This window comes from Trifolium pratense, linkage group LG5, assembly GCF_020283565.1.
Source record: "Trifolium pratense cultivar HEN17-A07 linkage group LG5, ARS_RC_1.1, whole genome shotgun sequence".
Taxonomy (NCBI): domain Eukaryota; kingdom Viridiplantae; phylum Streptophyta; class Magnoliopsida; order Fabales; family Fabaceae; genus Trifolium; species Trifolium pratense.
The window spans coordinates 5268729-5283545 of record NC_060063.1 but is presented as its reverse complement, the minus strand read 5'-3'; the positions used below and the strand labels follow the sequence as shown (position 1 = coordinate 5283545).

At 32.9% G+C, this 14817-nt stretch overlaps 2 protein-coding genes across 2 annotated transcripts; one reads left to right on the top strand and one right to left on the bottom strand.

Annotated features, from left to right (window-relative positions):
- Positions 1–1411: 1411 nt before the first annotated feature.
- On the top strand, positions 1412–7846 carry LOC123884864 (chloride channel protein CLC-a-like). The gene is made up of 6 exons (XM_045934098.1): positions 1412–1746; positions 1964–2164; positions 2734–2911; positions 4586–5118; positions 5819–6962; positions 7542–7846. The coding sequence occupies exons 1-6, from the start codon at positions 1544–1546 to the stop codon at positions 7647–7649; spliced, it is 2367 nt and encodes a 788-aa protein (XP_045790054.1). The 5' UTR covers positions 1412–1543; the 3' UTR covers positions 7650–7846.
- A 456-nt stretch (positions 7847–8302) lies between these two features.
- LOC123884863 (mavicyanin) lies at positions 8303–14817 on the bottom strand. The gene is made up of 2 exons (XM_045934097.1): positions 14563–14817; positions 8303–8941 (listed from the first exon to the last, which is right to left on the bottom strand). Exons 1-2 carry the CDS (start codon positions 14723–14725, stop codon positions 8565–8567), a joined length of 540 nt encoding a protein of 179 aa, XP_045790053.1. The 5' UTR covers positions 14726–14817; the 3' UTR covers positions 8303–8564.

The window sequence follows — 14817 nt, the reverse complement described above, 5'->3', positions numbered from 1 at the left end:
CTCTCTCTAGACAGAAAACTCGCGATTCACTCCCTATACCCATCCAAACCTTAACTTTCCGATGTAGCCAACCATGGTGGTGGTGCGATGAGCGGCGCTTGCCCTCCGCACCACCGTTGTCCGAATCGGCATCGGTGGCTCTGTGGCTGTCTTCTTTGCCACCATCCGAACCATAGTGTTTTGCGGCGGTTTCGGTTTCAGTCAGTATTGTAACAGCCCGGTCCCCTTTTCTACGTATTTAGTAGGAAATCCCGGCTGTCACCTCACGATCTTCTCCACCCCCCTCACTAGTAGAGTTTTTGCCTTCCGTGAGAATCGAACCACATACCTTGGGGTTCAAGTACGTGTTCAATCCATTCTTACTACCAATTGGGCTACGTAGCTTAATTGGTAGTGGGAATGGATTGAACACGTACTTGAACCCTAGGGTACGTGGTTCGATTCCCACGGAAGGCAAAAACTCCACTAGAGAGGGGGGTGGAGAAGATCGTGATGTGACATTGCCGGGACCATTTTATTCCAATAATATTATATGGGCAAATATCTTTGTATATAATTATATTAGCTATTTATCAATTAGGAGCCTTAATTGATTAAGTGATCAAATAAAGTTAAAAGGCTAATTAAATTTCTATTTAGAATTAATTAAGTATTTAATTAATTGGATATGGACTCAATATGAGTGCATGTCAGGATGAGCCATTTCGGAATAATGGGAACCCTAATTGGCCATCACACTATATATATGCTATGGTCCCCGATATACCGTACATGAGCAAAAAAAATCTCTTCTCCCATTTGAAGAGAACTCAAGGCATTAGGGTACCGGTTCAGGAGTGCTACGTGTCGCATCAACAGTTAGTATCTAATGGATTCTTCTATCCAGGTATTTCTAATGCTGATCCTTGGTAAATCAACATGTCGTAGATCCAGTTTTATGTACATGCTTATATGTTTATTTGGTTTCCGCACTAAAGTAAGATTATGAATTTAATCTTTGTTATTAAGAGCTTGTTTTATGATTAAAGTATTAAGTTAATTCCAACATAAAATACCAATAGTTTTATAGTTTAACTATTTAATCTTTAAATAAAATTTGATATATTTAAAAGGAGTAGAAACATATTTAATAATTTTTTTTCCTTGAATACTCTAACTATATTAAACGCAATAAAATCTTACATACGATTTGATCATCCCATGTTTAATACTTTTTTAACTAAAATATTGACTTTACCCTTAAAAATTAAATTGTTTGCCAATAATGTGGGAATGGAGGTAATTGGTCATCGAATAATGGGATGAAATAGATTAATGTATACATATGTCATTTTCATGTTTTCCATGGACAATAAATAATTGGACATATTGCAAATAGACCATATATTAGAATCCAATCACAACAGTTTCTATTCTCCACTTTCTTAAAATTATCATTTATATAGACAAAGTTTCTCAAACTTTGTTCTAATCCAAAAAAACATTCTTAAGCTTTTTTGTAAGCTTTGTCAACTTCATATATTTATACAAATTTGTGTGTTCAATGAGGGAGGACTCAAGTTTTGTAATGGAAAACATATCAATGAATGGAAATATGGAGGAAGAAGAATTTGAAGGAGTTGAAGAAAGAGATCCAGAAAGAAATCCAATGAATGAACCTCTTCTAAAGAGAAATAGAACACTTTCTTCAAATCCACTTGCTCTTGTTGGAGCAAAAGTTTCCTACATAGAAAGCTTAGATTATGAGTAAGAATTCAAAATCTCTGTAGCACTGACACTTCTGATCGAGAGTGTATTTGGTGTCCAATACCTAAATATATGATTGATTACACTCAATTAATTCATTTTATCAAATTATTACTGATATTGATGTGCCGGTGTCGTGTTCAGTGTCTGTGTCGGTGTTGATTCATATAGCTCAAAATAAGGCGCACACAATCCAAATAAGTAACTCATTTTGCAGGATCAATGAGAATGATTTGTTCAAGCAAGATTGGAGAAGTAGATCAAGATGTCAATTGTTACAATACATATTCTTGAAATGGTTACTTGCATTTCTTGTTGGACTTCTTACTGGTATTATAGCAACTCTTATCAATCTTGCTGTTGAGAATATTTCAGGATATAAGCTCCTAGCTGTTGTTGAATACATCCAACAAGAAAGGTTAGAACAAATAACCTTCCCATATTTTTTTTATATGAGAAAGTCTCAACAATATGGTATGCAAGATTTTAAATTGCGGTCAGCAACTGCAATTATGACCGCAACGTCAAGTTTTTTTCAAATTTTAATTATGGTCGCATCAATGGTATTTGTCGGCAATTTCAAGGATCATATGAGGTTTTAAATCACAATCCCGTCATGAATCTTAATATTGCAAAAGTTGCGGTCAAATGTCGCACTATCGGTCTTGTTTTTCTTTTCTCCAAAAATTAGAGAAGTATATAAATTATTATTAATCAGTGACACTAATGAAAACATGACATTGAACTCAAGTGACACAAGTGAGCTTCATCAAAGGACGGATCATTCAGGAGAATCCGAGTTCGATTTTTAGGATCACGGAGACATTAAAAATCTTGATGATATTATCGAAATTATAATACAATTTTAAACCTTAATCATATTGTGAGTTTTCAAAAAAAAATAAAAAAGAAAGTGTGTGAAACATAAAATTAGAGAAATTTTATTAAATTAATGTAAATTAGAATTGTGTGTATTTGTGGATGCAGGTACTTGATGGGGTATCTATATTTCACAGGAACAAATTTCATTTTGACATTCATTGCTTCAATTCTGTGTGTTTGTTTTGCTCCAACTGCTGCTGGACCAGGCATACCTGAGATCAAAGCTTATCTTAATGGTGTTGATACTCCTAACATGTATGGTGCTACAACTTTGTTTGTTAAGGTGAGTTTGTTAATTTGTTAATGCGCTCCAAAAATATGACGCAAAATAAAATTATGATTAATTAAAGTGATTATTACCATTTTACAACCCTTTTCGAAGAGATTTGAATTTTCTCCTTAAAGTTACAAGACCAAATTCTTCTTATAATTTAATGGTTAGCAATACAAAATTTAAGATATAAAATTCATATATATATATATATATATATATATATATATATAAGGGTATATATAAGGGATAAGGTTTCCCTTTAACTATTTTTAAGAAGATATAAAATTCTTCTTAATTCAATGTGATGACATCGATATTTTAAGCTCCTCTCGCCATTCAACATATATAAAAAATATTTTATCATAGTTTACTTACCTCTCGAAAAAAATTTCAAGTATATTTTTTACCGCCGATTAAAAAGTTATTGTTATTTTTTTTTCTTTCTTAAAATAATTGATTGATGGGACTAATATCCTAATAACTCCAAGAATTGAGAAAATAAATTGCAAGTAGGAGTTGATGTGTGGAAAGGGTTTCTCCAACCTCATTCATTATCATCAATCAAAGATATATGGGGCGGGTCGAAAATGAGTGCATGGCAAGGGAATGTAGATTAGAGGCAGGGTAAGGCAAAAGGTGCTTATCTTTGTGTCTTTGTCATGTCTTGTTGTCTTATTTAATAGGACCAAAATTGTGTGGCCCACATACCTTGTCCTTGCACATCAAATTGGTCATCATACAAGGATTGTTGTTTTCAATCATTGTCATTTTTCTAATATATTAATGGTACTAATATTCATCAAGGTAATAATAATAGTATTGTCACACAAACAATTATATAAATTTTGTTGTTAAGAGGGTCACAAGTTTCATTAATGTAAAAAGTAATATCAGATGTGGTAAAATGGTAAAAGTATGGAATCCGGATGGCAGTGAGAAACCACATTCATATCTATTAGATTAAGATTAGACGGTTCATATTTATGTTTAATATTAAGAAAATGATACAACAAAGTGACATCACACTAAAATTAATTTGATCAACCGATTGTGCAATTTTTTTTACACTGACAATGGGTAATCATCAAACTTGTGTCTTAGCCTTAGAGAATCAAACTCTTTACTCTAGAGTTTACATCACTCACACATATTGTGCGCCAATCACTTGCAATATTAGATACATTGGGTCAAGTTTTTAATTCTCACATAGCCAAAAATAAGAAATCTATGTTAAGAGAGATACATCGATGAGATATAAGGTCGGAAAATATTTTAATAAACGAAAACAGTACTAACCTTACAAATCATATTAGTGTTAAAGTTGAGTTAGGTCCAAGTTCAACCAAATTCTAATATGATATCAGAGCTTATCAAAGATCCATCGGGCCATTTTCTATCATGTCATCGAACCACTACGATCACGCTTCAGATGCCCAATCCTTAGCGTGAGGTGATGGCGTGTGTAAAGTGTCATACATTTGATGAGATAATCAGTCTTATAAATATATTTACATGTGGGTGCGATTTTCACCTTATAAGGCAGGTTTGAAAGGTTGAGTCAGACGTAATCCAAATTCCAATAATCTAACCAATGCAAAAATGATTTATTATATTTTACATTTAATTATGAAAGCCAATATAATGACTAATGAGTTAATATAACAAGTACATTTTCTATTGTAGATAGTTGGAAGCATAGGAGCTGTCTCAGCAGGTCTAGATTTAGGAAAAGAAGGTCCATTGGTGCACATTGGTGCTTGCATTGCATCCTTACTAGGCCAAGGAGGTCCAGACAATTATAGAATCAAATGGAAATGGCTAAGATACTTCAACAACGACCGCGACCGTCGTGACCTAATCACGTGCGGAGCTTCTTCAGGGGTTTGCGCGGCTTTCCGAGCACCGGTCGGTGGTGTTCTGTTTGCTCTTGAAGAGGTGGCAAGTTGGTGGAGAAGTGCTCTCCTTTGGAGAACTTTTTGTAGCACAGCTGTTGTTGTGGTTGTTCTAAGAGCATTCATTGAACTTTGTCATGATAGAAAATGTGGTCTTTTTGGTGAAGGTGGTTTGATTATGTTTGATGTTAGTAATGTTGCTGTGAGTTATAATGTTATGGATATTATCCCTGTTGCTATTATTGGAATCATTGGTGGTGTTTTGGGAAGCCTTTATAACTATCTTCTCCATAAGATCCTTAGGGTTTATAATCTCATCAATCAGTAAGTTATCTTATCATTCCTTATGCTTAATTTTAGTTCTGTAAATTAGTTTTTCCCATGTCCTAGTTGCATTGTGTTGTACTCCCTCCTGTCACTATGATAAGCAAAAAACCACTTTTCAGGTTTATTGGCGCCAGATGCATCAGTTTTTTAAAGAACCTAAAAAGGAGTTTTTTACTTATAATAGTGATCGGAGGGAGTACCTTCTAACTATTTGACGATGACAAAACATAATTAACGACATTATGCATTTTGTCTGAAACCTATCTAAAATTTTAAGATTGATTTTTTATGGCATTTCAAAGTTGGACAATCGCGACATTGTCACGTGATGTATTCAATTACATTTGATTATTTTATCTCAAATACTTCCTAATTTGTCTGAAAGTTGGTAATAATTTAAAAAAGTTGAAGTAATTGAATACATCACATGTGCCAGTGTCTTGTCAAACACTAGACACAAACACTGAACACGAGACACTGACAGTTCGACACTGATAATATGAGAAAATGACACACTTTAATGTAATTATAAATATCGATGTCGTGTCGATGTCTTGACACCGACGTGTGTCAGACACCGGGACATGTCTAATATGAGGAGTGACCGTGCTGGTCGCTGCTATATAGTGTACCACAATCCAAATTAACATTTTTTAGATTATGTGATTAATGATGAAACTTTTTTTACTTATTGCAGGAAAGGAAAAATATACAAACTCCTTCTAAGTCTCTCAGTATCAATTTTCACATCAGCATGTCAATATGGTTTACCATTCCTAGTAAACTGCACACCTTGTGAATCATCATCACTTCATGAACAATCATCATCATGTCCTACAAATGGAAAATCAGGAAACTACAAACAATTCAACTGTCCAAAAGGCCATTATAATGACCTTGCTACCCTTCTACTCACAGCAAATGATGATGCAGTTAGAAACATTTTCTCAACAAACACACCTCATGAATACCAACCTTATTCAATCCTAATTTTCTTCACACTTTATTGCATATTAGGTTTAATCACTTTTGGCATTGCTGTTCCATCAGGACTTTTTTTACCTATTATATTAATCGGTTCGGGCTATGGTCGCCTCCTCGGAATCTTAATGAAACCTTACACAAACATTGATCATGGTTTGTTGGCTGTTCTTGGTGCAGCTTCTTTGATGGCAGGATCAATGAGAATGACTGTGTCACTTTGTGTTATATTTCTTGAATTAACCAACAATCTTCTTTTGCTACCGATAACGATGATTGTTCTTCTCGTGGCGAAAACCGTTGGAGATAGTTTCAACCCAAGTATTTATGAGATTATACTTCATTTGAAAGGTTTACCTTTTATGGATGCAGATCCCGAACCGTGGATGAGAAATTTATACGTCGGAGAACTTATCGATGTGAAACCATCGGTTGTTAGTTTTCGCGGAGTTGAAAAGGTTGCTAACATTGTTGAGGCTTTGAAAAATACTACACATAATGGTTTTCCTGTGATGGATGATGATGTTGAAGTTGAGATAGTAAAATTGCATGGAGTGATTTTAAGAGCACATTTGATAAAAGTGCTTAAAGAAAAGTGGTTTTTGAAAGAGAAAAGGAGAACTGAGGAATGGGAAGTGAGGGAGAAATTTTCTTGGGTTGAGTTGGCTGAAAGAGAAGGGAATATTGAAGATGTTGGTGTTACAAAAGATGAAATGGAAATGTTTGTTGATCTTCATCCTGTTACTAATACAACTCCTTTTACCGTGTTAGAGAGTATGTCCGTAGCAAAAGCTAGAATCCTTTTCAGACAGGTTGGGCTTCGTCATATGCTCGTTGTACCGAAGTATCAAGCGACCGGGGTGAGTGAATTGCATTTATAATGAATTTTAGTTCCACATTTGATCAACTTATTTGAACTTACATACTAACACTAACACAAACACTTGAGATAATACTATTTGAGAGTGTTTATCGAAACAACTTATTTTCATAAGCTCTTCATAATTAGTTTTTAGTTTTTTTTTAAGTATCAAGCGACCGGGGTGAGTAAATCACATAATTATGATTTTTTTATTTTGGTATTAACCCTCTGATTAGTCCAGTAATCTAGAGTTCAGTCACGAGGTTAGTAAAATTGTTTCTACCAGGAATTGAAATCGTGTTCTACCGAATGATTCGTCCTATGAATTTTTACTTTCACATGAGTCAAATTTTGATCAACTTATTTGAACTTATCTTCTAATATAAGTACTTGTGATATTGTTTGAGAGAATTTATAAAAACAACTTATGACATGTCTATAAGCTGTTTTTGGCTTATTTTCATAAGCTCATCAATATAGAAATAGCTTATGCAAAAGAACTTAAATCACTTTATTAAGCTTTTATTATAGGTATATTTTTATAGATGACTAACCTTTTGATATGATCTCCATGTAGTTATGTCCTGTAATTGGGATATTGACAAGGCAGGATCTGCTTGCATACAACATTCTATCAGTCTTTCCCCACTTGGCAAAATCTAAAGGGAGAGAAAAGAGGAATTGAAGCTCTTCTTATATATTGAATGGTTAATGATCAGTTTATTGGAAAAAGTTTCTACTTTCATTCCACAAATATTTTTTCCCCTCAGTTTTGTATTATTTTGGCCAATACATATAGAGTGATAAGATATGTATAATAACAATGTTACACTAAAAATATAACATTAAAAAATATCAATATTATTTTTAAAATCATTAACATACTCTATTTTTAAGCTATACTCATTTTATATTATGAAGAGATATTTATTCAAAAAATTTCTACTAGTATTGTCTTTGGTATTTTTTGGCCTAAATGTAGGATGTGCGGTTGAATTCAATTGCAGGCAATCCTGATTCCCTAATAGCAGTTTTGTCCTTAACATTTATGTATCTGATGCGTATCTCAAGTGGTTGAGCTAGACTCTTAGGATCCCCGAAGAAATTTGAGAAGGAGATCGAAAATTCAAATCCTGATCAATATTAATACAACACATATTAACAACATATATTTGAGAAGGAATTTATGTATCCAATGCATAGTTCAAGTGGTTGAGCTAGACGCTTAGGATACCCGAAGAAATTTGAGAAGGAGATCTAAGATTCAAATCTTGATCAGTACTAATATAACATATTATCAACCGACATTTGTCTATATATAAAGAAAGAGACAATACATAAAATGAAAAAGATTTTAATAAAGCAAAAAGAAAAATGTTGGCATACACATTCACTTATAAAACTATATATATGGAAAGAAAGAAAAAAAAAAACTTATAATACTATATATAAAGTATGTGACTTCTCTGTCTCTTATTCAACTCTGCTACATATTTGCAGAATATGATGAGGTAAATTAAAATTGGCATGCCACCACCATACCCCTCAAGTGTATATATATGCTTTTGCTTATTGGAATTACAAACCAAACTTCATATAATCAATTAAAGAAAGAAATCATTGTGACAAAGGATAGTGTGACAATGAACACAAGAGAGACAAAGTATTGTGAGGCTGAAGATGCATCAGTTGAAGTAGGAGATGATGATGACGACGACGACGAGGAAGACGATGATGATGACGGTGATGATGCAGAGGAGGAAGATTCACTCCCTTTCACTATATTGATTTTGACTTTCATGCCTTGGCCACAATGACCTAAGGTACCACATGTGAAGTACCTTGTACCTGGTTTGTCCAATTTGACAACATCTTTTCCACTACTTAAGGAGTTTAGTGCAGTGGTAATGTCACATTTTTTGTAGGAATTTTCATTGCCTAGTTCAACCACACTATGCATAGAAGAGTATTTGAAAACTGCAAAAAATAAATATTTCATCACATTCATAGATGATTATCTCTCGTCAAATGTAGTTTTTAGAATTTTTTTAATTAAGTTTTAGTCTATTTTTATTAGTTTAATTTTTATTTTAGTTTCAATTTGAATAAATTGTGATTTTTAAATTTTAAGAGTCAATTATATGCTTATGCTTTTAATTTCCTCACTAATAAAATATATTTGTGTAGTGTTTGTTTCATTTCATTGCTTCAGTTAATCAGGTTATCATTTAAGTGGAACACTACTACTAAAGTTGTGAAGTTATTGCTATTATGCCAAATATTACAAAGAATTGAGGATTATATTATGAGCATGTGCCAAAAGGAAGATATGAAAGCAACTCAGCCTTGGCAATACGTGGGCTGAATAAAGAGAAGGTTTTACTAGCCCATGTGACTTAAAGAGCAAACCCGATAGCAACAATATAAATAGAAGGGATAGTTCTTCTAAAAAATCACGCAGGCACGGAGAAAAGAGCAAAAACGCAGTCACGCACCGACGGCTTGCACAACAGAGAGAATTGGTGATTCAAGTCATTCGACCGTAATTTTATGTGTAATTCTGAATACTCTTATTATCTTTAATCAATATTATGAGTAGCTAATTTCTCAATTGTTAGGGATGAGTAAACCTAGATGACTATTCTTATTTTATGATTTGATTTATGACTATTGAAGAATTCTATTGATTATTTTTCTTATATCTGTGCTTAATGCTTTTATCGATTGATCACCGTTAAATTGATTTACGATTCATATTGTGATACGGGAGTTGAATTTATGAATGCTTTGATATAAGAAATTCTTGCCTTTGTAATTTAGGAATAGATGCAAACCCTTGAAACCAATTTAGAATTCTTGTTCATTCATGCTTAATTCTAATCTTAAATTCACTAAGGAATTAGGAATTATTTTAGAATTAACGACTCTGTCACTAAGGAATTAGGGCACGAATACTTTAGGGAATTCGGTAATAATTTGATAAATAGCTTCAATAGTCATAATCAAGTCACTACATTAAAATAGTAGTCTAGTGAAACTCATCCCTGACATTTTTATTATTATCAAATACAAAGTAATTTTCGTTGTTATTATTATTATTGCCATTGCAACCAATCAAACTGAAACCTTTTGTTCAATCGAGTAAAAATCACAATTCAACAATATAACGCGATCCTTGAGTTCGATACTCGGTCTTACCGTTTTAAATATATTACTTGCACGATTTCGTACACTTGCGAAAATCGTCATCAAGTTTTTGGCGCCGTTGCCGGGGATTGCCAAATCACTGTTGAATTTTTCTTTTTGCTTAATTGAAATTTTTTGCTCTGCAACAAAATTCTAGTTTTTCTTTTATTTTTATATTTATTTTTTTTATTTGTTGAGTTTACTAATGTTGTGTGCTAGTGGTGTTTTTCTTTTGATTGAGATACTTATCCACCATATAGCATGAAAGACTTTGATGATTCTGTCCTACGACAAATATTGGAAGAGCTTGATACTTGTCTTCTAACTGCTCAATGTCGGATACTTGAGGGACAAATCACAAGAGATGAACTTGAACAAGAGCTTCTTCAGGTGCGATTTCTTAGGGATGATGTTTATGAAGAAGAATATAAGGATGAAACTTTTGAGTATAATTTTCCACCACCAGAAGAAGAGGAATGTTACATAAAAAAGATCAATTGGGAACAAATGTTACCTCCTCAAGTGTTATCGAAAGATTCATATGACAAGAACTCTCACATCAAAGATGTTTTGATTGAATTCATGAATATTAATCAAGGTTCAATTGACAAATTTGAAAGCCAATGCGAAAGGTTATATGAACAAATAGTGGAATTTGAAAAGATGAATGAGAAGTTGGAGATTGGAGATGACCTCATTGATGTGAAAAAGAAAGATGAGGAGGAAGAATTAATAAAAGTTGAGGATGATCTAGTGGAAACTCAAAAGTCTCAACTTTTGAGTAGTGAATATGTCGAACAAGAAATTTCTCAACATAAAAACATTCCTCAAATTGTTTTTAGCAACAAGGTAGAGAAAAGAGAGGAGATTGATGAAGTTTTGGATGCCATTTATGCTTTGTTCATTAATTTCCACTTGAAAAAGTTATGGAAGAAACATCATCTATATCTCAAGTTCATGGAGTTCCTACCCAACAAAATGAAGAAGAAGGATGATGTGTTCTTTGTGTCATATATGCCACCTTAATAGTGGTTGATGTGTCAAGCTAATGACATTAAAGAAGCGCTGCATGGGAGGCAACCCATGAGAGGTAACTTAGCTTTAATTTCAATTTTATTTTCTTGTTTATGTTAGTTCTAAAACTTCCTGTTGAGTCTGAATAAATACTTTTGAGAGAATTAGTCACGTCCCGAATTTGATCTGTTTGAAATATTAATTTTCTTGTGTGGTTTGATTTTGAACACTTGACTTGATTGAACTGTTAGTTTGTCTCTATCTTAGAAAAAACTGTTAGCTTGCACAATTGATTGCTTTTTGATTATACTAGTCTGCCGATGATTTTGATGGAATAATATCTTTTGTTTGACATGATGCCAAATGCTCTTATTTCTCTCTATTGTCCCAACTGTGAGCTTTTGAGCCTAAACACTTGAATTTTTTTCTTGATGTGTGAATTGTCCAGACATGTGTTTTTACTTCAGAACTTGCATTTATTCTTAACGGCATTGCATATGATTTTTGCATTACACTGAGGCATGTTGTTTGGTACCTTGAGCCTTTTTTGACCACCCTATGAATAATATTATCCTTTGCTAAACCCCTTTGAGCCTGATACCCTTTTATTGTGTTACTGAGCCACATTACAAGCCAAAGACCGGAAAAAAAAATATATACCCTCCTTACTTGGAGTTAGTTAGGGATTTCTCATGGAGTCTTGGTAAAATTTTAAGTTTGGGGTTGCTCATGGGATAGCAACCTTTAAGTTTGGGGTGACAATTGAAAGAAGAAAGAAGAATGAATGGTTTTGGGGAAAAGAGAGCAAACACAAAAAATTGAAGAACTGTAATGAGAAAAAGAAAAAGAAAAAAAAAAAGAGAATTGAAAAAAAAAATGAAAGAAAAAAATAGAAAAAAATAGAAAATCAAAATCCAGAAATATGCATTTAAATTTTTGTGCTAAAGGTTGTGATTAGACAACAGTTCTCTAAGCTCTCAAGTTTTATCTTATTAAAGGTTTTGATGTGAATTGTAAGAAGTGGATACACTGAGATAGTCTATCTAACTCCAAGTCTTTAGCTTACTATCCAAAAATATCCCACCTTCACCTAAGCCGCGTTACAACCCGAAAAGTCCTCTGAAAGTGTATGCATAATTATATTGTGATTGCTGTATAGAATTCTTTCAAGCCTATGGTAGGAGGATGCATGATCTAGGATTTGAGTGATATTCTTAACCCTTAAACACTTGAGAGAATTTGGTGAGATTGTGTGAAGAGAGAGATTTGAACCTGATGGATAAGTGTTGAATGAATTGCATTGTGTTCCTGATTGATTGTTTGTAGATGAAAGTGATCTTGAGTATGATGTTTTTGCTTGTTGACATGTTTGCTAATATTGATTATGAAGATAGATTGACAGGAAAGTTTGGTCATGTGTTTGAAGCTGAATTGCACTCTCACTTTTTGAAGCTTTGTTCCTTGAGGACAAGTAACAGATTAAGTTTGGGGTTGTGATTATCTCTCGTCAAATGTAGTTTTTAGAATTTTTTTAATTAAGTTTTAGTCTATTTTTATTAGTTTAATTTTTATTTTAGTTTCAATTTGAATAAATTGTGATTTTTAAATTTTAAGAGTCAATTATATGCTTATGCTTTTAATTTCCTCACTAATAAAATATATTTGTGTAGTGTTTGTTTCATTTCATTGCTTCAGTTAATCAGGTTATCATTTAAGTGGAACACTACTACTAAAGTTGTGAAGTTATTGCTATTATGCCAAATATTACAAAGAATTGAGGATTATATTATGAGCATGTGCCAAAAGGAAGATATGAAAGCAACTCAGCCTTGGCAATACGTGGGCTGAATAAAGAGAAGGTTTTACTAGCCCATGTGACTTAAAGAGCAAACCCGATAGCAACAATATAAATAGAAGGGATAGTTCTTCTAAAAAATCACGCAGGCACGGAGAAAAGAGCAAAAACGCAGTCACGCACCGACGGCTTGCACAACAGAGAGAATTGGTGATTCAAGTCATTCGACCGTAATTTTATGTGTAATTCTGAATACTCTTATTATCTTTAATCAATATTATGAGTAGCTAATTTCTCAATTGTTAGGGATGAGTAAACCTAGATGACTATTCTTATTTTATGATTTGATTTATGACTATTGAAGAATTCTATTGATTATTTTTCTTATATCTGTGCTTAATGCTTTTATCGATTGATCACCGTTAAATTGATTTACGATTCATATTGTGATACGGGAGTTGAATTTATGAATGCTTTGATATAAGAAATTCTTGCCTTTGTAATTTAGGAATAGATGCAAACCCTTGAAACCAATTTAGAATTCTTGTTCATTCATGCTTAATTCTAATCTTAAATTCACTAAGGAATTAGGAATTATTTTAGAATTAACGACTCTGTCACTAAGGAATTAGGGCACGAATACTTTAGGGAATTCGGTAATAATTTGATAAATAGCTTCAATAGTCATAATCAAGTCACTACATTAAAATAGTAGTCTAGTGAAACTCATCCCTGACATTTTTATTATTATCAAATACAAAGTAATTTTCGTTGTTATTATTATTATTGCCATTGCAACCAATCAAACTGAAACCTTTTGTTCAATCGAGTAAAAATCACAATTCAACAATATAACGCGATCCTTGAGTTCGATACTCGGTCTTACCGTTTTAAATATATTACTTGCACGATTTCGTACACTTGCGAAAATCGTCATCAATAGACAAAAGTGGTTTAAATTATTTCCACAACCATAGTCAAGGTTACAAGTTGTGTGATATTTGATATTGCAAAAAATTGTTCAATATAGTTTGTGAAATATTCGTCACAATTTAGTTCTCTTGGGTGCAACTTAGTTTAGTTTATAGTTTTTATTGAGGAGTCCAGGGAGCTCATGAGAAACAATAAGTCAAATGCTTCAGAACCACAAGAGAGGGAGATGTCACATCACCACCCAAAACTTTAAGATATTAGGTTAATGGGTTACCTCTTTTATAATTTCAACATTATTCTCATTCATAGCCGATGCGGAACATAACCATCCACACTTGAAATCCAACCGTCTTTTCCAGTTATCCTAATAGTATATTCGAATTTTTAACATCCTTAATATCCGAATCCAACTATAGGAAATTCTTTCTCATGTAAAAATAGCTAGTTAAAATTATATCATAAACCAATTTATATATAAAACTTTTTTTTTCTTTTATAAAATGGGAGTTATAAGGATGATTTGGTGGTTGAAGGTAGATTTGTTAGGGAGTGGAGATGAAGAGGTCAGGAATTCGATTTCCACCCCTCAGCAAAAAATTAACAGTACTAATTACTAACTACTAACATTGGCTGTTTCAAAAAATAAAAATAAATTATATATAAAACCTACCAAGTTGATCTCCAACTTTAAATGTTTGGCCTGAACTCCATGTATCAAAATCTGAAGATGGATCCCAACCTTGGCTTCCACCAACAACATGTTGTGTTGCCAATGCTTCCTTTGTGATCAAAGTTGCTACTAGCACCAAGAAAATCATGTACTTGCACCCCATGGTTCAATATCTTTCTTTGTTAAGTTATATGCTTTTTGCTTACTATCACTCTCTTAGAGATTGTTTGGTTTGAATATTTCTACAATTCATCC

What these genes read in the sequence shown, in the direction of transcription:
- LOC123884864 (XM_045934098.1), top strand. Translation starts at nt 1,544, where the DNA reads ATGAGGGAGGACTCAAGTTTTGTAATGGAAAACATATCAATGAATGGA. An exon ending in GAATACATCCAACAAGAAAG is followed by an intron (nt 2,165 to 2,733) that starts GTTAGAACAAAT and finishes TTGTGGATGCAG; the next exon opens with GTACTTGATGGGGTATCTAT. An exon ending in GTTTATAATCTCATCAATCA is followed by an intron (nt 5,119 to 5,818) that starts GTAAGTTATCTT and finishes TACTTATTGCAG; the next exon opens with GAAAGGAAAAATATACAAAC.
- LOC123884863 (XM_045934097.1), bottom strand. Translation starts at nt 14,725, where the DNA reads ATGGGGTGCAAGTACATGATTTTCTTGGTGCTAGTAGCAACTTTGATC. An exon ending in TAAAGTTGGAGATCAACTTG is followed by an intron (nt 8,942 to 14,562) that starts GTAGGTTTTATA and finishes TATTTTTTGCAG; the next exon opens with TTTTCAAATACTCTTCTATG.